At 40.7% G+C, this 23,516-nt stretch overlaps 1 protein-coding gene across 10 annotated transcripts in view; it reads left to right on the top strand.

Moving 5' to 3' along the window:
* The window catches only part of FOXP1 (forkhead box P1), a 624,795-nt gene that overhangs the window by 396,932 nt on the left and 204,347 nt on the right, over nt 1-23,516 (top strand). For all 10 annotated transcript variants that reach the window (XM_037019201.2, XM_073230906.1, XM_073230907.1 and 7 more), the window contains one exon: nt 8,707-8,888. In XM_037019201.2, coding sequence (XP_036875096.1) covers nt 8,718-8,888 — 171 coding nt within the window. In that variant the 5' untranslated portion in view covers nt 8,707-8,717. The remainder of the gene's footprint in view (nt 1-8,706; nt 8,889-23,516) is intronic.

Genomic DNA, 23,516 nt, shown 5'->3' with positions numbered 1-23,516 from the left:
TTTTTGAATTCCTGTTGTGTTCATTACTAGGCAGGGCCAGCTAGCATTTGCTGGAAATGACAAGGACACAACACAGACTGGGCTGCGGGTGGAGGCTGGGGGCAAGTAATAACCTTCAGCAAAAGGTGGTCTTTTCTATCAGAAAAAGCCTGTTAATATATCTGAAAGAGCAACTTTCGTGGGGAAAATATATATATGCATATTGGAGTTTTTGAAGGATAAAATTAAGTAATTGTCCCTTGCATACAGTGGAGAAATGCAAGCAGCCGACTTCTGATGGCTGCCATTCACTAATTTGCCACGATGCTCAGAAAATACTGTTCTCTTTGGCCACTAGAGCGGTTAGGGGCTGGAAGCAAAGCGCGAGATACGTGAAGTGTGTCATCGAACATGCCACTCATTAATTTATGTTGGGGACCTGGCCCCATGTATATTAAACTTTTTAAATGTGGAGATGGAAAAAAACATTTTTTTAAACTGGCTGTCGGTCACTTTATTCCACCAGGCTGTTGGCGAGAGTTTAGCTGTTTGCATATTCAGCTGATGAAAGTTCAGCAGGCTTTGTTAGTTCTCCAACTTAAAATCTATTTTGTTCTGTAAAAATGCATTTTAATTAAGATCCCAGAACACCTGGCCCCGCCATACCCTGAGCTTCAGAGGCTTCCTTGTGGCAAAGCAAACAGCCAGCCCAGCCCAGCCCTGGATTGGCAAAGCTCCTTTTTGGTCTATGTTTGATTATTTGAGCTCGTCCGGAGTAATATGCCAGGGAGTGGGTATGCATTCTTCCTCGTACTTCTGTTTCCTAGAGCAGCTTCTTTCTGACTTCGAGAGCTTGCTCGCAGTTGCTACGATTCCAGCATTTGCATTCTTTTCTACTGGGAGAGACACAAAGCAAGACCAACAGTAGCTGAAATTGCAAAAATAGGCATTAGACTTCTGTAACTTTTAAGTTGTGGTGGCGGGGTGCTTGTTATCTGCGCTCCCTGGTGTCATGTAAAGATAACAGTGAGTCCAAGAAAGGTTGACTAAGGCAGGTCGTGAGAGTGAAACATCGACAGCTTCTCGGAACATTGCTGCCTTGGCGCTAGAATTCAGAAATCCCTTTTCCTTGGAAATATAAAGTCTCTGTATTCATATTTGAAGGCCTGGTAGAGAAGGGAGACCATCTTTTTGTTAGGAACGTTCTTTTATTAACACTCTATGCCTCTAACTCTATTCTGTGTCGTGAATTACAGGGAAAATTACGCCTTCTATTGGCTACCATTTTCAGTCTATCTGAAACTGTCCTTATTTATAGTGAGTTTCAGCCTAACTAAACTGTCCTTATTTATAGAAAGTGTTCACTCACTCTGGCTTTTGGGAATTTTTCATTGATTGATTTCCTTTAAGTTTTCTACAATCAGGCCAATCTTACCTTTATTATGACTTAACATGATTTAATGGCTTAAGTTATTTTCTTGAGTTTCAGAACCCCAACAAGGTTAGTCATTCCAAAGAAGTATAGGAATCAGAGTATTTTAAAAGCAGGAGCATACAAGGTGGCAGCCAGCCCAGGCCCTTGATCTCATTTGATTCAGATGATGGGCTTGGATTTTTCTGTCGTTTAATCATGCTGTGTTCCAGTGCCTGTGTCATTCATCTCACTTCATCTCATCATGTAGGCATTTTATCTTCTCACATCATCCCAATAAGAAGAATGCAGTGCAATAAGTTTTTGAGAGGGAGAGAGAAAATATGCACATAACTTTGATGTCAGTATATTGTTACCATTTTTCTATTTTATTATTAGTTACTGTTAATCTCTTTCTGTGCCTGATTTATAAATTAAACTATCGTAGGTAGGTATGTATGTATAGAAAAAAAGTACTCTCTGTGTTTGAGGCATCCTCTGGGGTCTTGGGACGTAGCTCCCTGCGATCAAGGGGAAACTATAGATGCAAGGTGTGCCCAAAAGTCAAGTTCATGTGAAAGGAATATATTTTTTTTGCAAGTTTTTTTAAATTAAGGTATTATTGATATACACTCTTATGAAGGTTTCACCTGAAAAACAATGTGGTTACTACATTCACCCATATCATTGAGTCTCCCCCAATACCCCTTTGCAGTCACTGTCCATCAGTGTAGTAAGATGCCACAGTCACTATTTGCCTTCTCTGTGCTACACTGTCTTCCCCATGATCCACCCCCACCCCATGTGTGCCAATCATAATAGCCCTCAATCCCCTTCTCTCTCCCTCCCTCCCCACCTGCTCTCCCCTCCCCCTCCCTTTTGGTAACCGCTAGCTTCTTGGAATCTGTGAGTCTGCTGCTGTTTTGTTTAAAGGAATGTTTTTTTAATTCAAATTAAAGAAATGCAGGTAGAGAGGTGAGGAAGGAGATCATTTTACTCTGAATCCTCTTCTTCTATTTAATTGATAAATATAAAGCTCGATATATAAATACGTAGCTTGAGCTACAATGTGACATCATTAACAACGAACATCATTTGCTCCCAGAACTTCCTGCCATCTGAGGCTCCTTGGCTTCACAGAACCTGCATAGAGCTGTAGGATCTCCCACACTGACTGAGATGCAACTGACATATCCTTGCATGTACCCATTCTTGCCAGTCCCAAGCCCTGCATCTCCTGTATTCTTGAAGGAAGGAGAGATGAGCAGCTCCTGTTTGGACACACGAGCCGGTGTTTTCCAGGAAAGTGCTGCTAGAGCTGAATTCTTTGTCCTCCCTGGGAGGCCCAGCCTATCACTTCCATGATATTCTCCACCTCTATTAACCTAAGATCTGGAAAGATTCCAGTTTTTCCCCGATCTCCCAGATGACTCCATAAAGGGCCACATTCTTTTTTTGAACATGCTTTTGACAATGTCATTGCTCTTGAATTTTTTCCCTCCTAAGTACTGAATGAAATTCCAGATTTTTAAAGACAGATCTAGACATCTACAGTGCACGATAAAGTTGATAATACATAAATCATTTTTAACAACAGGTAATATGCATAATTTATGGTGTTACAGTGCTATCTTTTTGATATTTATGATGGATAATGCTCAGTTTTTGCCCTCATATTACTGCTTTAAATTATACCACAAGAAAATTAATGAGAAAGTAGATTTATGGGTTTCATTTGTTTGTCAATTCGGAAATTAATTGGGTGTTAATTTTAGCCGTCCCTCATCAGACCAGGACTTCAGTACGTGTGCATTACTTTGCATTCATTGTAGCTTACCTCCCATTTGCTGTGGGTCACTAGCTTTGCATACATTAAAATAGCCCTCCGGCTCATTCCCTTGATTACTTTTTGAACTGCCATGCATTAGAAAATTTACGCCTTTCTGTTATAATTATGAAAATTTGGTATTGGAGATGGTGCCTTTCTAACAGAGTCAGCAGACCCCCTTCTCTTCCTAAACTTGGCTCTTGAATGGTCTTTCCAGGACATGGGACCCCTGCCCATGGGGGCAGTGGCTAGACAGCCCGTGGTGTCTGAAGGGTTCATTCACAATTGTCGACGTGACCTCAGATAGAGAGCTAATCAGCTGGTGTTCTTTCTCTTGTGCTCCTTCCTCCACCCTGTGTTTTGTAAGACTGTGCTGTGAAACCCCTTTCTGTAGAGAGAGCCAGCATCTTGGGGCTAGCTGGGGCACCTCCGTCAGGCCGTTTCTTCATCCTCTTCCTTAACCCCGACATTTCACCCCTCCACCAGCCCGTGATGTCCTCACTGCCACCTGCTCCAACTGCATGTTGTCAGGTGAAGGGCAGACAGTTGCAGAGTCCGTGCCACATGCTGGGAAATATGAGGCCCCACTGTGCCAGCACTCTGCTGAGAGACTGCTTCTCATCTGGGAGCTCCCTGTTCTTGAGTCGCTGTCTCTTGAATGGGAAAAGCACCCACAAGAGTAGGGAGATAGTTCAGGGTCCCAGGCCACCCCGCTGTTGCCAGCAAGGGGAGAAAAATCTGCTCAGCCACACCTTGCCCCTTAAAACTCTCTGTGTGTATTGTGTTACTAAGTAAACCTTCTCTCACATTTAAAGGGAACCAGTTCATTTACCTGATGAGACCCAGCAGTAGATGCATGTTTTATAGCCTAATACGGACAAGTTTTTCTTCTTCCCTGGAATGGCATGAACACGAATGTTCAGGATTTTGAATCTTCAGGATACAGCAGAAGGAATTTAAAGAGTACCTACCTCCTTTGGAATCAGAGCTTGCCAGATTCCCCCCTCGTTCTTGTCCAGTTTACCAACTCTGCATGGAGTTTAATTGATCATGAAGTAACAGCCACATGTTCAATCTTTCTAAAATATAGAGATTTACATAGTCACCCCATTCTTAGTGTTTCCCTCCCTCTCTTCTCACCTTCCTCTCTTCCTTCCTTTCCTCCTTCCTTCCCCCCCCCCCTCCCGCCCAACAGCTTCTGTTATCTTTTCTTTCCCTGCCCATGGATGAAGAGTGAGAAAGAGGATTTTTCTTTTAGCCTGGGATGGGGGTGGGGGGACCGTGTAACCACACTAATCATTTTCCTAAAAGTGATTTTGCCATTAACTTCTCTCCTCCCTGTAGAAGTAGAAATATATTTTACAAAACTATGTTTAGTTTAATTTACACATCCTTTCATGAACAGACCAAGTTCTTTAAGGGCATTTATTCTGCTTCATATAAATAATTGATCAGCCGAGTTAATTTACTTCTGCCTGACTTGGTCAACCTTAATTAACTGCCCTGGAATCAAGACTGAACTTTTTGTTAGCTTAAAATCTTTCACAAGCATGATAACAAGGGCTTTATTTTCCCTAAATTTTCAGCATCAACACTGTAACCAAGGAAATAATCATCATAATAAAGCATTGCTTTAATTTGCTATAAATACATTGGCCTAGACGTTATGAATTTTCCAGAATACTTCCAGAAAGCAGCTCTGTTGGCAGCAACAATAAATAAGCACGCGAGAAACTCAGTTCTTATCCTTTTCTACAAGTCCCTCCAGCACAAAAATCGATCTTTTTGAAATCAGTAGTTCTGTAATGTTTCCAAGCAAGAATGAGAAGCAGGCCATTTTGGCTCTCCTGAGCTCTCTGACATCCGTGTAATTGTAGCATCAGCCTCTGTAGGGTTGTATTGAATGGGTCATATGTGACTGAAGCAGGCCCAGCTCCTTCGGAGGAGGAGGAAGCTGGTGGGCAGGTTGCCTTTGTTTCTGGAGAAAGGACCTGACAGTGGGTATGGGGTGGCCATGTCCTCCAGGTACCAGGTCTTCATTGTTGAGATACTTTGGGTGATTGTGTATCATTGCTTATTCTCAGTTTGGCATGGAGCAAAGCAGTTCATTGATGACAGTGAGCCCCAGAGGGGAGTGGAGGTTAGAGAAACTGAGTGCCTGGGATAAGCTCCCTGTAAGGAAACAGTGCGGTGTCATGTGTTTGAGAACAGAGACGCCTCCCATTAAAAGGTGACTGGCTTTCAGATGACTTTAAAATAGTAAAACTCAGTAGAAAAAGACAAACACTCTTTGCTAAAGAATGCTGGCACCTTGGTCTTTGCATTTTATATGCTCTGCTGTCTCCACCTGTCAACCTCGTCATTGTCTTTTCTGGAATTACCTAGTTTTCTTTTTGTTGATTCACTCATTTACCACCTTGCACAGGACTGCAGGTTGGAAATTCTCTGTCATTTATTGAAGGGAGAAGTTCATGTCTGACATAGGGAACGATTATAACTGCATCTCTTCCTTAAACCACTGAGCTTTAGTTTTCTTATCTGTAAAATGGGGGTACCATCACCTTGCATCCCCCCCCCACCCCAGAGACTGGTTATGAGTCTGAATGATACATCAGCGGGTTCTGTAGTTCGTGAAGCGGATGCAGATAGAAAGGCTTGTTAAATGGCTTGGAACCTTCCATAGAAAGAATTATTGCCAGCCCCAGATATTGTTAGAAATGTTCTTAGACATCGACACTCCTAATTTTTCACATGTGCTTTTCAAAAAAGCTGTTTTCTCCTGATTGGTGTGGGAGATCATGGGAAATTTTAAATCTTGCAACCTACATACTACTGTTAGTACTCGACTAATTAAGGACATCCTCGAACCAAAATAATCCTTCATGCAATTTTGGTTGCAAAGCGTGCTCTCTCACAAACCTGATTCGCAAGCTAAGCTGCTTGGCTTGATGCCTGCTAAACTGGAGGACTTGGCAGCCTTCTCTGGAACTGCATGGAGCAAAACCCTCTCATCAAGTTGTGGATTGGAGATTGTTCTGACTCCACCCACTGCGATGGTGCCAAACCAAGGATACAGTAGCAGGGCCAGCCCCCTAGACACCTGGCCTTAGGTCTGGTGTCCCGATGGTTACATGGTTTGAAAGCGCCTCTCTTCCTGCAGCTTTGCACCACAAGGGCTAGATTTTTGGCTAGATAAGTCCCATTTTTGAGAGCAGACATAGAGTTTATGTATAGGCAGTGGTGTTTTTTTTTTTTTGCTTTTGGGAGTCCAGTCCCTGATATAATAGACACTCCAGAGGATAACAAAAGTTCTGTGTGTGTTTTCTTAAGGTAAGCTGGTGACATGTCCTAATCATTCAGTGTGTTTCCTTCCAAACATAACTGTTCTCTCTTTAAATAGCTAAACACTGTCTTTTCGTTAGTTTGTGTAACAGAAACTGAAACTTTCGTGGGGAGTGGGGGGAACCCTTGATTTCACAAATGGATTCCTCTTTTTGGTGATGCCCAAGGTACTTATATCACCTGGTTCTTACATGTTAGAGAAAGTTTTAGTTGTTTTTTCATAGATTCGTTCTTCTGCAGACAGTAAGGATATGAATGCAGTGTTCAAAGGACTATAATTACAGGGAAGTCTGATCTAAAGACAGCGAGTGAATCAGCTGTTCTTCTGAATTTGCTTCCCACCTGTTAACAAAAAAAAATGCTATTCTTAATCCCCTTCAGAATTGGATTAGCTTTAGAATATATATGTCTTCTGGGTCTATAAAATTTGTGTCAAGTTGGATCATACTATGCCCTGACAGGAAGATCTGTTTTTTGTGCATATCTATAGAAAGGAGACTTAAACACAGTTCCTAATGAGAGGGCTACCTTCTCTGATAATGTCCACAGTGTTTAAATTTCTCTGTGGTCACATATTTCATGTGTGGGGGAGAAATCTGTGGCGCTGGTTGTTCATATGAATTTCCATGATTCAAAAAAACTTCAGTTGAAAGTTTTCTGCCCTTTCATCTGCAATTGGTATTTTCACATTCAAGTCTTAATCATTTAAGCATTTCTCAGTTGGGATGTTTGAATCGTCCACTTCCCTTTGATGCTCGTTTTCCTTTTCGAAGTCGTGGTCTTTGAACTTGGAGCATGATCCTGCCCTTGTTGTTGTTTGGCCCCCACTGCTTGCAACTTTAAGAAAACATGCGGTTTAAGAACTTTTGACATCTGACTGAACTTGTTTGAATCCTGACTCTAGCATGCAAGCTGTGGGATATGCTGGGCAGATTGAAATAGCTCTCATGTTGCCTTTGTCTACTCACCTGCAAACTGGGGATAGTGATTGTCCTCATCACTGAACTGGAGAATTTATATAAATCACCTGCAGTAAGGCTTCGCACGACGCTGGTGATCAGTAGATGGTGAGCAATTGATATTAGCAAATGCTGTCTGTCGGAGCCAAACACCTTTCCTGAGAGATTGGCTCCCTGGGATAAATGCCTTTGTGTCTAAAGAGTAACCAGGCAGGATGTGAAATGTATGTGCATGTAGGTCATAGCCTCTGGCTGCTCATCTTGTATGATACATGTTTTATTAGACATTTAGTACTTCCAAATCCAGGCCCTATCTTTGGTCAGGCTATGCTAGGCAAGATTTTTTTCCAAAAGAAATATAAGAAGGCACCGACCTTACAGGTCTTAAAACCAAGCGAGAGGTTAGTAATCCAAGCATGAGAAATACCTAACTTTGAATGGGATTTCTCAGTACAGTTTTAACCATAAGACAAAGATCAGAATCTGAATTTATTTAGCTTCTGAGAAGTGGGGAGTTTTTTTGCTCCCCCTCTCTGAAAGTGGCCATTCTCATGGGAATGGCCAGTTTTGAAGAGTCAGTACCTGAATGATTCCAAGGAGTTTGAATATTTGAAATGCTTTTTGGTTTTTGACTCTAAGGGTTTTTTTTGGTTTTTGACTCTAATGTTGATGCTCACCTGTCAGTCTGATTGTAAACTACATATTCCAAATGACCCAAGACGGCCTTCTAGTAATGTATGTTATCTCCAGGTAGACTGAACTTGGGGGCTGTTTCTCTAAAAGTGTAACACCACCAGACACAGCCTGTGTGTAGTGAAATTTAATGTTATATACCTAATATGCTGTATAGAAAGACTGACTGATTTCTGGGCAGAATAGCCAGACATAGTCACAGAAATTTAACATCCATTTTAGGGTCACCTGGAAATACTTACTTTTTCTAAGGCAGCAAAAAAGACCACATACTCAAAACGATACTACTTAAACTTGAATTTTGACCCGAACGTGGACTCAAACACTAGGGATCTGGACCACTAATGAAGGATAAATTGAGTGAAAGAAAATGACAACTGTTTACAGATTTTGGCAACATTGAAGGCAGGGCCCTTCTCCTTCTGTACAACAACTGTTTTAACAGCTGCTTTTTTTCTCTCTCCCCCGCTCCCTCCTGAAAATCCTTCTATCAGGTTTTTGAGTCATGATGCAAGAATCTGGGACTGAGACAAAAAGTAACGGTCCAGCCATCCAGAATGGGTCAAGCAGCGGCAATCACTTGTTAGAGTGCGGCAGTCTCCGGGACGGGCGGTCCAACGGGGAGGCGGCAGCTGTGGACGTGGGGGCAGCCGATCTGGCCCATGTGCAGCAGCAGGTACTGGATCCTGGGGTTGGGCTGCAGAGGGGGAGGCATCTCTTGGGAAATGGTGAAAAAAGAAATGGTGTCTGTGAGGGCCTTTCTGAAAGTAACAGAATTTGTAGGGGGATGGGAGAAGAGGAAATCAAGAAAAGTGCCAGTCCTACCACTTAGTTTTTGTACTGAACCACTGCGAATGTTGATGCTCACCTGTCAGTCTGATTGTAAACTGCATATTCCAAGCCCCTGGCACCCTGGGGTCCCCAGGGTTGGCTTAAGAAACAGATCCTCAAGCCCTGGGGAGTTCAAAGTCTTGGAAGTCCCCTCTTAGGGAATGGTTGTTGAGAATGAGATCGAGTAGATCTTTGGCTACACCCTCCTGGCCCCTAACATGTCAATCTAAAGTTTAATTCCTCTTGGGAATAAAATTAGTTTCTGAAGAAGTGATTCCCTTTGCTATTAAAAACTAATAATAATTAGGCTTTTTAAGGCTTATGAAGTAGGAAATAAAATAGGGGCATGTAAGAGAGAAATGAATTGGTGAATAAGGAGAGTAGAAATGTATAGAAATACCGGCAAAACTCGGTAAATAACAGGCATCAGTGTAAGAAATTGCTTCCTGCTACCTGGAGGAATCCATGGATTGGGGCCATTTACATATGTTTTCTTGAATACACACGGCAGTTGATATGTGGCTAACTCCTATTAATGTTTTAAATTATTTTCTATTGGTGGCTCTCCAAGATGCACATAAATTGGGACATACATGTTCTTGTGTTATATTCATGGTAGGCATCTAAGCAGGTACCTATGAATATTCGACTGGTAAAATATTTCCCAATGGGAAAGGTGACCCAGAAAATGTTATTTTGTGGCCAAAGTGTGGCTGAAGATTCAAATAAGTAAATTGCATTTGCTTGAAGATTGACAATTGTTTTTCCATCCCTCTCTTGGAATCAGGAGTTATGATTGGTTTATGTTGATGATAATAGGTAGTTTTTATTTCCTTTTAAGTTCTTGGTTCTTTCATTCAATATATAGTTATGGCATTGCTTGGGAAAAGGTGAAAAAGGAATGGTGCATGTGAGTGCCTTTCTAAAAGTAACAGGAAATGTAGGGGGATGAGAGAAGAGGAAAGCAAACCTCTCAAACCGTTTTCTTAGACTCTGTATCAGAGAAGCAAAGGGATGCTGTACCAGGGATGGAGGTTTTGACAATCTCTGAGGAATGTTTTCTCTTCTCCTTGAGAATTTGTAAAAACATAATGAATCATTGCATTGTTAGTCTTTTAGAAGTTGGTGTAACCAACTTGGCTAATGGAAACTGCCGGGAAGGTACAACAGAGAGAAAGGATTCCTAAGGAAGCGAAGATGCAAGCTGAGGTCTTAATTCTGAGGATTTCAAGTAATGTGAACCCTCTTTTATTGGCAGGCCAGGCCTAGCTGTGCCCACACGTTGGGCATTATTACATCAGCTGGAATGGATGATGCCTGATGTCTGTTGTGTATAAATTTGGAGCATTTAAGTTAGTGCAAATGGCCAAATTCTAACCAACAAGATTGTTAGCAGAATCTATTAGTAAGTGGTAGGAGGGAATCCACATATTTGTTCCTGTGGTGTTCTCAGATATTTATGGTTATACTGGTACTGGGAATGACTAGTTGGTATTTTGGAGTATCATTGTCTATGCTCTTACCATATACAGAAGCCAAGATGGATTATTGCTTTATGGGACAGTTGAGGTGGGGCTCTTGACCATTGTGGTCTGGACCCCAAGTGATTAGTTTTATGAGTACATTAATTAAATAAATGGACAACTAACTCCTTCCAAATTTTATTTGAAGAACTGAAAATCATTCATAATCTCAAAGTAGTAAGCCAGCCAAAAACTGTACAGGTATACCATCAATACACATGTATGTGTGCGTGTGCACACACATACACATTTCTAATGCAATAAGTGGCCTCACCAGAAGGAAGTTATAAAAGTGCATTTTAATAGTATCTTCCCTAAAAAGCATCAGTAGCAAAATTAGTCATTCATGTCTGCACCCTTTATCGTGGCCATGTGTGCTTCGGAAAATGTGTAGTAATGTATGACTTATTGATACAAAGGTCAGTAGCTTTTGGTTATATTTTGAAATTCTTTTTTAAGATTTTTTTAGGCATTTTATATCTGTTTTCCATTGATATGTTTTGGAAAGCAAGCAAGCAGTTGGGGCTATCCTTGTGGCTAAAACCCTATATACTGTGGTTGGCAGACCTCTCCCTTCTTATAAAATAAAATAGTGACAGCTGTTTGACCCCCATACATGGACGATAAGGTTCTTAACAGGATTTGAGGGGAAAGCAAAACCTGTAGATGAAATAAGAAAAATACACAGGATTGCAAAAGGTTCACAGGACGAGAGTTGTCTGCGTCTTCTTCCAGCCTGGAAAAGGCAACAATTAAACCATTTGGGGAGATCTGAGTGTCAACATGATGTTCTCGGGTTGTTTTCGTCATTTTTATCCTCCAGGTTTTTACTTGAAGTGAGAGTACCAGCGGTGAGACCATCACAGCCATGCTGAATTCATTACTGCGGGAGTCACACAAAACCACGGATAAAATTTCAATAACTGCAGGCCACAGTTGAGTAAACAGTTGCACGGAAATTTAATTCCTGTTGACTTTGCCCCCATTCCTCGCCAGGGGCACATTCTGATTCTGTAGTACAAAGACAACAGGGGTTACAGCTTTGATTAATGCAGGACAGTGGAAGAGAATTAGAACTGTGAAATATGTTAGAAGTCCATGGAACAAAAAGATCTGGCTTAAAAGGGCTTGGTATAAAAATGAGTTAATTCTGCTCTGTTTGAAACTGAATGTTATAGGATTTTTCCAGTTGCACCAGTATGATCCTGGATGATAAAGGGAGAATTTTTACCTAGTGGCAGGATTTAAACTAAATAAGTGTAAACCTTCCCATGTTTGAGCCACATTACCAATGATACAAATGATAGCAACCGCCTTTTTTAGCATGGAGAGTTTATGCAAAGATTCACAGCGGAGTGAGGGAATTCTGTGTTGACTTCTGTCTGTAGGTTGGGCAAATTGGGTCCAAACAGAAGTATTTAAAAAAAAAAAATTATGTAGTTGACAACATAGAAAAATGGAAGAAATCTAGCTTTTCCATCTTCTCTTGAAGACTCAGAAGATCTGGTAACCCTGGGCTGATGTTCCTAGAAGGGCATCAACTTGTTGGGAGGTAAATTGCTACCTAAGTTGGGGAGCCTGCAGCCCTCCCTTCTGCCCTAGTTCCCACCAGGCAGTGTGGCTCATCTGTGCCCTCTGGGCAAGTGGAGTTAGTGATTCTGGTCTGGAAGATGCCGTCATCACTCAGAAGCCATCAGCCAAGGCAAGGTGCTGCCATTAGCTGGAGGACCTGGCCAGCACGCTCACAAACTGGCTTCGTTCCTCAAAACTGAGTGTGTTCTCTCTGTCATGTTGCAGCTCTACTTATGTCTGGGCTATGAAACTATTGTAACAGTAGTTCTCTAATAATATAATTTGATAGAGTCTCCGGACATTTTCTTTTAGCCATTGAGTAATTCTTTCCCTGATACCATAACTGCTTTTTATTTCCTATTATGCCTGCCCCATTTCGAGGTCTGTAAAAGTTCAGTATTGGATATACACCACTCCATTATGAAACTCAGCAACAAATACTATTACCGATTACTCGAGTTTTTTTCCTTAAAGAAAGGATTTTAAAATGTCCAGAGCAATTTCATAAACTGTATGGATTAATGCATTTTAAAAGTCTTGAATTTTAGAAAGCAGAATTTTATTTCCATATTGCTGCAAATGAGAGCTTTTTCAGATAAGCATATTACATAGAGCATAATGTTTAGAAGTTTCTCCATATACAGCATATGCTGTCAGGTCAATTAACAGAATGCATACTAGAAAATGTTTATTCAATAAAAATGAATAGCTGTTAAATAAAACAGCTATTTCTTAACAACATTCCATTTAATGATGGGGTTTAAAAAAATTTTTTTTGGTACCACCTGGCAGTTTTATTGTCTGCACGTCGGCACAGGGAGAGCTTTGGCTGCTGTAGTTTGGGGTGTGGCTACTGTTTTATCTGAGGAGGGTGGTTCAGAGGTAGCCTGTGAGGAAGACATTAAAAAAAAAAAGGAAAAATATGCGGAGTTCGAGCATGTATTATTTGAAGAGTGTGGATAAGTGAAGTATTTACTTCATAAAGCTGCTTTGGCATTTGGTTTAAGGGGTTGGGCCTTTTGGTCCAAAAGACAGTGAGATACATTTTTCATTAATAATGTACAAGAGGAAAGTTGAATGACTTTTAAGGAGGTAAGAGACATAAAGGATAGGGGGCTTCTGAGAAATGACGGAGGGGGTGGAGGAGGATCCACTGGGCTCAACTTTGCCAATGAAGGAGGTAAAAATAACTCATTACACAGGACCAGGGAAGCTCAGAGAAATAGGATGAGTGTGGTTGGAGTCAAGGAAAGAGTCTGGGTATGTCCCTCCAAAGGGGATGTAGAAACTTCACTCTCAGAGGAGCCTGTGAGCATCCTGGTGTGTTTCCTGATGTCCTCTGAACATGAGAAGTGCAGTCATAATGACCGGAGTGTCAACGCTGCTGTGTAAACCAATACACAAAAGTTAAAAATCTCCTCGTTTTCTAAATGGTGGAACAAGGCATTGAGTCACTCAGGTTACTAGCAGTCATTGAGCAGAAGAGGCAGGTTGTCCTGCCGACATTTCTGACATGCATTGAGCCTGTGAAAACAATCCCTGGAAGAAATAGCTATTGTTTGATGTGACAAGAGCTGCTCCTTTGCTCTGTATTCTTACCATCCTCCTCTGAGGGGACCATGGTGAAACTCCAGTGGCCGGCTTCGTGTTTCTCCCCGGAGGGCAGCCTGGGTGATCAGCTGGGCACCTGTAGGTGTGAAGACTGTAGCAATGGCCAGTTCAGCCGGACCATTTTCTTTGAGAAGGATTGCTTGTGAACTTTGTCAGAAATGCCCTCTAGTGATCTTTCCCTTTGTAGCTGCTATGGACTGTGTTTGCAAAGAGGGTCTTTGGATGCCATCAGAGGGGGAGAGGTGGTCAGCATCTCTTTGTTCTAAAAGGGAAGCTTCCAGAGGGAGTGTCCAAGAACATGGCCTTAATATGAATTGAGTGCCCACCGTGGGGCTGGGCACTGTGACCGGGGGCTAGCACCTGCCTGCCCTCACTGATAGGTGAAAAGCCACGCTGTAGTGGTGAGGGAAGCCCTCTGCCAACGTACTCTTCCTGGGAACAATGTACAGTTCATGGATTATAGGAAATACTGATGATCAAAATACTTTGTAGGAATCAGTGCCATTCATATACTAGCGAAAACCATACCAAGAAACTGAAACAAGAATGAGAGAGGGATTCAGATAATCCTGACAAATAAAGGAAAAAGCAGCCACAGCAATAATAAACTTCTACTTTTTTTTTCTTCCATTCTTTTTGTGGCTGTTTCTGGAAAAGGGTGTATTTCACCCTGAATGCTAAATTTAGTTCTCTCAAAGTTTTAGACCAGCCTCCCATCAACAAATTGTTGGGGACGATTTATATAACTTGTGATGTGAGGCTCCTATGAAATTCTTTCAAGTTTTGATGACTGAGCAGTCGTGTGTCACTAATTTCTCCATTGAAAATTAAGATGGCGCAGAAACAAAAAAGGGAAAGAGAGCCACGTCCATAAGAGTGTGGTAATAGAAACCCAGATGCCACGTTTCATTAGGAGCGAAGTGTGCTCTCATGACTTTAAGCCAAATTGTCGCTACTTTGAGAAGGTAGTCTTAAGCCCTGACCTGTGGGCTAATAATAATAAAAAGAAAAAGGCTCCCTATCTCTCGTCTAATCAGAAATCTCTTTTTGAACTTTCAGGAGGTATGACTCTAATGGTAATTTGTTGACAGATTAGCTGCAGTGACTGCAAAGAGTTTGTTTGCAAAAACTGGCAGGCTTCTATCTGTGCTCCTGAGGCAAGGAGCCTACTTTGCTGTTTGGGTCTGCTCGCATTTATTGACAGCTAGCGCTGAGCAGGCGGAATTGGTATGTTTGTGTAACGTAAACCTATAGCTCGCCTGATGGAGTCGAGTGTACTTTTAGGTGGTGCATAGATTACTTGATTAAAAAAGGTTAAAAGGTGGCGGCTTTTATGGTGAAGTAGAATGGCAATATAAATGCAAGCAGTAGACGGAACAACAAAAAGGAAGTTTATATAGGGAATCGAGCCCCATATTAGAAAGTGCCTTTTCGTCACTTGGTCTTTGAACTCAAATCTATTGTAATTATGAAGTGTTACTTGTAGCATTCCAGAGACCCTTTGCTAAATACCGTGTTTGATTTGGTTCATAGAAATACAGTCACTTTATTTTTTTTTAACTCTCTCACAAGAAAATGTGGTGAAGAGAGTTTCACAAACTGGCTGGGTCTCAGCTTTGTTCCAAGTAAGCTAATAAATGCATGATACTGGAAAATATGTATTAACTTCCTCAGCTCTGGGTTTCTGGAAATTCATGTGTTGGTTTGTTTGCATATTCTCTCATTTAACTAGTATTTATTGTGCACACCTGTGTATAGGGACATGTGGGGACCGCACTGACACACACGGTACCGAGAAGGCCCAGCAGACTACGTTGGAATCTATTTGACTAGAGCCCAAAGGGGAACTGGGGGCAGCAACAAGGTGCTTAGAGGGTACATTGGGCTCAGCTTGCAGGAGGCTTGAGTTTCTAGGCCAGGGGAGGTTTCTAAACAGAGAAGAATGGCTATACAAGAGGCGGTGTACTGAAGGCGTATTACAGCATTGGACCTGGCCAGGCTTGGAAGGAAAGAGATCCCGAGAGATGATGGCAGTGATCAGGCTGCACTGCCCTTGACCCCAGCTGTAGTAAAGGGGCCCTGACCCCTGTGCTCTGTGGCTGACTCCCCTTGCTGCTTGCATTTCTCCTTCCGGGTCTGAATCCCTTGGTCAACTGGAAGCCCCATGAGGGCAGGGATGGGCCTTTTCATTGGCTGATACTCCCCAGCACGGAGCACTGACCTAGAGCAGCAGTTCTTCGATGGATGCATGAAATAGAATGGAAGGCCTGGGTCCAGAGAGTGTTGGGGGTGTTTTGGAAAATCAGCAGGGCCTTCTGAAGGAGGACAACTGAAAGCATCAGGGAGTGGGAGTTAAGAAGGATGATTCAGGGCTTCCTACCGCAGTGACTGGCATCGGGCGTAGCACCATGAAACCCAGAGAGAAGGGCATTCAGGAGGAGGGAACCCAGCCCCTTTGTTAGCAGCATATCACTCTGGGTTACGGTGATGTGGTAAAGAAAGCCCAAACATGTTTTGGTAAACAAAGGACGGGCTTATTTTGAAAAGATCCTCTTTTTTAAAGGCTGTTTGAAAAAAAAAAAAAGACACCTCTTATCACTAAGACTCACTATTTTGATTGTATATGTTTGTTCAGATTAAAATTATCAAGTATTTTCCCTTAAGCCTCTGCCAGTTACTAATGAGTATATATCTTCTAAAAGTCACACGGGACATGCTGATAAACTGCTGGTGTTCCTATTGATCATGAAAGGGGCTTATCTCTGTTAGAGAACAAAACTAAGAAGTGAGATCTTGGATAAAGTCTTTGTTTCATATTGACACAAGCTTTTCAGAAAGAGGTGTTTTTTTTTTTTTAAGGCGAAGGGGGTGCATGTTGCGTTTCTTTTGTGGGAAAAATGCAGTGTGCAATGATTAAGCAGCTGGTTCTATTGGGAGACCCTTTTGGAGGTCTAGAGTAAACTGCTTAGGGATGTCAAAGCCTTGTTTGTGTGTAAGCGGGGCCCTGCATAGAGGTGGATGAAGGGAAGGAAGGTCAGGTCTTTGTAATCCTTCCGAGAGGATATTTTCCAGTGTAAATACTGACCGTGGAAGGGATAGGAGCTTTTTTTTTTTTGTCTTACCACTGTAACGTTCTCCTTGAATAAATGCTTTTATCCCTGTTTTTGGACTGTTCCTTTCAGAATGGACCCCAAATAAAATTAACTTCCTAACGTAGATTCATCCTCAGCAAAGTCTCTTACACTTGACCATTTATTACACAATTTTTCATCCACCCAACCACAAGTTACTGTCAGTATTATGGTCATTTGTCCAAAGACGCAAAGTGTCAGTTGATCCAAAATCTGTGTTTTGATCCCTTTACCTTTTCTCGTCCCCAATTCCCCTCTCTCCACATTGAAGGGAAGGTGACATGATGTCTTCTTAGTCATTCAAATCCAATAACTTTTAATCTGAAGGTTAAGTAGTGAGATATAAACTAAGAGATGATAATATCAATTTTATGTTCACTGAAGGGCACAATATACCTCTTTCTAGTAGAGGGAAAATTGTGCGTAAAATGTCTTTTGCTTTTCAATAGCAGAGCCATGCCTCTCAGAGAAAGGAAGAAAGAGTTTTGGAAAAATTTAATAAAATACAATGTAACATCCTAAAACAGGGCAAAAGTGGCTTTTGATGATTGTAATTATTAAGTATTAATTTTTCAAGGTTGCCTGGTAAGAAGATGTTCCATTTTTATAGCCTCTTGTATCGCCTCTTGTTATCCTGTCTACAAACTCAACAACCTTTTACAAGGTTAAAGACTGGGAGGGAATGACATAATGCTCATTCTTTCCTGACTCTTTTTGGTCCTAATGTGTATGATAAATAATGCTGTGATAATATTGCTTGCCTTGCCTTATTTTTTTTTTCCTCCTACTTGTGATATTTCCATTTTGACTCAATAGGAATTCAAGCATTCGATAGTACTAAGTGAAAATGCCTTTGCAGTGGACATTTTTCTTAGGATATTCGGATGATCTCATTAGATATACACTTGTCTTATAAACACAAACTTTGTTTTAGGAGGGGAAAAGCAATACACATAAGCTGAGTATATGGTATTTGCAATTATAATCATCAAGATTATATTCCGTAATATTGTCATTGACAATCATGTAATTGTCAAGATTGTTCCTGGAAATAATTTTGAACTTGTCTCAGCTCTTCAGTCAGTTTGTGGGATAGGTTGTAGGTACAAAGGACTGTGTGAAGCCCACAGACTATGCCAGGGATTGATGAACTAAACTAAAAGGTCAAATCCAGCCAAATCTGGCCTGTCACCTGTTTTTTTAAATAGAGCTTTTATTTAAACACAGTCATGCTTCCGTATTTTCTCTTCTCTGTGGCTGCTTTCTTCCCAATCACAGCAGACTTAAATTGTTGCAACAGAAAATGTACAGCTCAGGAAGCCTAAAATGCTTATTATCTGGCCCTTTGCAGAAAATCTTTGTTGACCCTTGGATTAGTGAATGGCAGACATGGCAAGATTTGCCTCCCAGAACCTTCTACTCTTACTTTATCATGACAAAAAAAAAAAAAACTGAGGGATCATCCCTCATTCATTTCTAAATTATCCCTCAACAAAATATATGTATATATCACAATCTAAGACTTTGGTTTGCATTTTCTGGAGTGGTACATGAACTGGTACGTGTCACCAGACCTACAGAGTTTCTTTCTAATCATTGAACTGAATATCTTACAAGTTAAACATCTTGGCATCCTTGCTAGTTAGAAAAATAATCTGCCAGCCTACTAAGGAAATGGAGGTTGGACACTGAGTGAGTCACTCAGAGAGCAGATGTTCTTGGCCGTGGTTCTCTTACCAAGGAAAATTAACATAAAAACGTAGTATCTCTTTTGTTCATAGTCCACGGTTGGCTAGAGGATACAAGTAAGTCTCTGAGCATCTCCCTGCATTCATAGAATTCATAACCTAATTGGAGCAGAACAAGATATAAACATAAGCATTAAATATCAATAAAAATTTCAAAGCAAATGAAGATGAGCCATAGGAGAGATGGATATGACTAATCAGCAGATGAATGATTTAAGCAATAAATCTTCAGGAGCCCAAAGAGAAAGAGTGTGCTTGTGTCGTGTCGGTGGGAGTTTTGAAGATCTCGGTTAAACTTAAGAAATCATCTCTCACTATGCACCTGCTGATTTATTTGGACTCTCTCAGTCCAAAGATAATGGTTAGAAGGTATATACTGAGCTCCGTGGGTTTGGTTTATGACTTTAGATAGTAAATGCTCAGGAGATGTGTTCTTGTCATTTTGCCAGTTTCAATTTTAGGGTAAGCAAGGGGGGGTTTCCACTGTGAGATGACTGGAGGCTTTTGGTGAACAGTCTTTTCATGCTGAATGCCAGCATCTGAGTTCAGTGGTCTCCAGGAAACGGCCCGGGCCTATCTGTTTACACAGACCATTGCCTGAGTTGAGTGTATGATCTCCAGAGATTAGATGAGGGCTGACAAGGCTGGTCATTTGGTTGGTGGTGTCCATATTTCACATATTTTTATATTGAATGGTAGCTAATTCACCTCTATTCGTCATACAGCTAGAATGACTGAAGCTGTCTTACCTCATTTTAAAATAGTTGTCAACTTTCAAAACATGTGTTCAACCCAGCTGTTCATGAAGTGACAATCTTTCCTAGGAAATGCATTGGCCTTCCATTTTATCCCTTCTGCTTTTCTTCTTTCTTTTCATGTTCTTAAATATTTCTGTTCTTAAATGTGTTATCAGATGACTTACCATTATATTTCACAATTAATGAAAATGTCTTCCGTCTTCTAGGTGGGTGGGTATTGGCCATCTGTTTAATTCAATCATTCTTAAATTTTGTAGGTTTATGGTCCCTCCTAGGTGAAGCTGCTGAAACCCTAGCATCTTTTGATCTGGAAAATGTGTGTGTGTATGTGTGTGTTTGTGTAATTTTGCAATTTCAGGTTTATGTGCATCATGACCCAACCCCCATCCCTCAATTAAAACACTATGCAGTCCATACTGCATATTAATTAGATTTGCTAGCTGGTTCAGTATTTTGACAAATGTTCCTAGATTTTTCTGTGTTTAATTAATGTTAAGTATATTAGTAGCCTATCTTTAATTTGGAAAAGGGTTCCTCTATTGGCTTTGAATGCTTACCAATGTGTCCCTAGAATTAGTTCCTGGATATCTTAAATGCAGTGCTAATAAATGCCAGTTCGGAAGAAATCTCTAGAAAGTAAGGTCATATAAAGCCCTCCATACAGGTCCTCAGAGCCATTCTATGCCTATTGAAATGGAATCACTGGGTTTATTCAATCTTGAGTTTTTAATAACTACAGAACCCTATAAGCTAGTTGGAACAGCTTTGACTAAATCTGCCAGGATTACACTTCATGATACATACAATGTGGCTACTCTCACGTACGTCGCCGATAGGAGTGTGAGTTTGTGCAGCACGCCCTTTGGTGTAGCAGTACCCTTTGGGAGGTTGTGTAGCATTTAGCAGTGGTGCTCAAACTTTTCTGTGTATTGGAATTACCTGAAGGGTGTCTTAAAACATGTATTGCTGGACCCACCTCATAGTACTTTATTCTGTAGATCCCCTGGATTGGGGCCCAAGAATTTGCATTTCTGATACTTTCAACCCGGTTTCTGCTGTGAGTTGGAGGATCACACTTAGATAAAGACTCAAAAGGCAGAGCATCTTAAGGCATAGGCATAGAGCCAGCCTGTTTGGCCTCAGTCACAGCTCTGCAATCTAGTTGAGTGATTGTGCAAGTCAGTTTCTCTGTGCCTCGGTTTATGCATCCATCAAATGGGAATAATATTAGCATTTAATATTCTGGTATAATGTAAAATGCTCAGAAGTTTGCACAGCACATAGAAATGTCCCGTAAACAGTAGCTGTTGTTACTCTTTATCATCACCACTATTAGGAATTTATCCTACAGAAATCACATGAAGTATACAGAAAGATTTAGACCTGAAGATGTTTATTATGGTAATACTTATAATATGAAAAATTAAAAAAACCCTATATTGCTAACATTAGAAGACAAGTTGGATAAATGGTTGCAAGTAAGTTTTATGTAATATTGGGTACCTATTAAGAATCACACTCTTACAGAAGGGTTTAATGACCTTAAAAATTATAATGATGGGTGGGGAAAAAATCCAGAAAAAGCCTGTAAAAATTGTTACCAGTTATTTTCATATATTAATGAGATTGTGGTTTATTTCATACTACTTTACAGTTTTCTGTATATTCTAAAATTTCTACAATAACATCTCCTTTACAATTAAGAAGGATAAATTATTAATGTAATTTGCACTCACACTGACAACTTTTGAGATGGATATAAATGGCAGAGACTACCTACCCTTTGAGCCAGACTTATATAAGTATGTTTTTATGTATGTTTTAAATTTTTGCACGAATCAGGGGATAAAATTTTCATAATTAAAAGAGTTTGTCCCATAGCACTTTAAATTTTCAGCACCTACTTGTCTGTGCCCTAGAGCTCTCTCTCCACAGTTTTCCAACTTGCAGGTACCGCTAACATCAAATTTGATGGCCACTAACCATCATTATCTAACATTATCAGTTTGTGACAAAATCAATCTTTTGTCAATAAGAAGAGCATGCATATTGATAAACACTCTGATTCCAAGTCTCTCCCTTGCCTTTGTGATATTCCTCACCTATTGTATTGATGACCATATACAGATATTCTTAGTTGCTTACCCAGTACATGCTGTTTCCAGTCAACTTATTTCACTTCCTTAGGGAGCTAGAAAAGGCAGGAGGAATATTTCATTTAGGACGTACAGACAAGGGTTTAAAACCCATCTCTAGCCCTCAATGAAGTTAGTGATGCCCATCTTTTGAGCCTTACTTTTCTCATCCGTGCAATGGCACAATTCGAGATACTTCCAGAGGGGGTTTATAGAATGAATACATTCAATAATGTGCATAAAGGCCTTAAGACAGGAGTCAGTCCTTTAAAATGTGCTCACACACAGTTGTCCTTGCTCAGCATCTTTTGAGGACAGGGAAAAGGCATGGCTGAAATCTTAGGGACCCAAAGGTAGAGGTCAAGAGGGAAACATGTTGTTTCTCAGGACTGCTCTATTCTTTAGTCTACTCCACCCACTCTATATTTAAATCCAGTCACCCTAGAGCATTGGAGAAATTCATGTTGGATAACGCCAAGGAGAACCCTCATCTGTGAATACTGGAATTCTTGTGTCTTCCCTCATTGAGATGATTAATTAAAAGCACACAGTCCTATTTGACAATCAAACTCTTCATTTTAGAAACTGACGTCTACATGAAGATTGCAGAGAATCAGTTCTTGTAGGCAATTAGTGCCCCAATTTACCAGTTTAGAAAAGAAAACACATATCCTAATAAATACAGAATTTCTACTCCATACCTTCTACTAGCAACAGTACTGAAGGGGCCCCCCACACAAATGTTTTAAATTTAGAGGCAGAGTTAAGGACACAGTTAGCCTCCAGAATCTGAATTGAATCAGGGTTTTATTTCAGATAAAATCTTTGGGGCTCATAACTTAAAAAACACAACTTTTACTGGCATTACGCAATTTGCCACGGGTCATTTAGCAGAATGTTTGTATATGTAAGCCCAGGTTCTTCTTTTAAGAAAAAGGAGCGGTAGAGGGCGGGGATTGGATTTTGCTAAAATCCAGGTGGCGTTTCAGTTTATATTTAATTTTAATTGGAAATCAAATACAGGCAAGGGAGAAAAAACCTACCATGTTTTCTTTACTAAGAGTATCCATTGGGGAGGGGAAGGACGCTGCCAGCCAAATGTTAAGAAGCAGTTTTTTTATTGTTATGTCTATTTTTTTTTTTCTGGCTAAATTCTTGTGCCTGCATTTTCTTTTTTAACATCTAAATTTTTACACATGGCAATGATTTTTATGTCCCAGTGCCCCTCGCTGTGCTCTGTGTGTAATTTCCATGGGATTAGTACCTAGAACCAGGATAGCAAATAGCTTCTTCCCTAGGCTGATGAGTCTCCGTTTAGGTTCTAGTCTGAGATAATATTTGATTCTTGTGGCCTGTCTTGATTTCTGGAAGGCTGGGGAAGTTTCTGAAGAATTAAGAGCCACGGGGGTTGAGGAGTGTTTATTTTTTAGCCAGAATTTTAGGAGATCCTCCAATTTGTGAGTGTAGCTAACTATAGGTGCATTTGGTGAAACCCACATAAAATAATCAGCAGAGAGACTGTGGCACAATTAGGAATGGCTGCTGAATGTTCTAGAAGAGCTGCTGTGGCAGTCACTTACCTCTGCCAGTGCCTACGAAATATCCCGGCATCCCAGTGCCAAAGCCGAGAGTAAAATCCTCAGTACTGGCTCTGTATAAGGTTTGTGTGTCATTCAGATGTTTTCAATTGAAAACTGAATACCAGATAATTTTAAATTTTCTACAGCACAATTAATTACATGTTCATTGTAGAAAAATTAGAAGATGCAACTCAGAAAGCAGAGAAAAAAGAAACTACACTGTCTGCAGTCTCATTGTCCAGAGATAACAACTGTTGACATTTTGATGGACATCTTTAGCTTTTTTTTTTTTTGGAATCATGCCTTTATATTCTTACATATCCCTGTTGCCGTGTCCACCATGGAACTTTATAGATTAAAAAATGTCTGGTGGGAATTATCACTGGGATAATTTTAGCAGTGGGATGAAAAATTA

This window comes from Manis javanica, chromosome 3 (assembly GCF_040802235.1).
Source record: "Manis javanica isolate MJ-LG chromosome 3, MJ_LKY, whole genome shotgun sequence".
Taxonomy (NCBI): domain Eukaryota; kingdom Metazoa; phylum Chordata; class Mammalia; order Pholidota; family Manidae; genus Manis; species Manis javanica.
The sequence above is the reverse complement of the archived record's forward strand: the minus strand, read 5'-3'. Positions and strand labels throughout refer to the sequence as shown.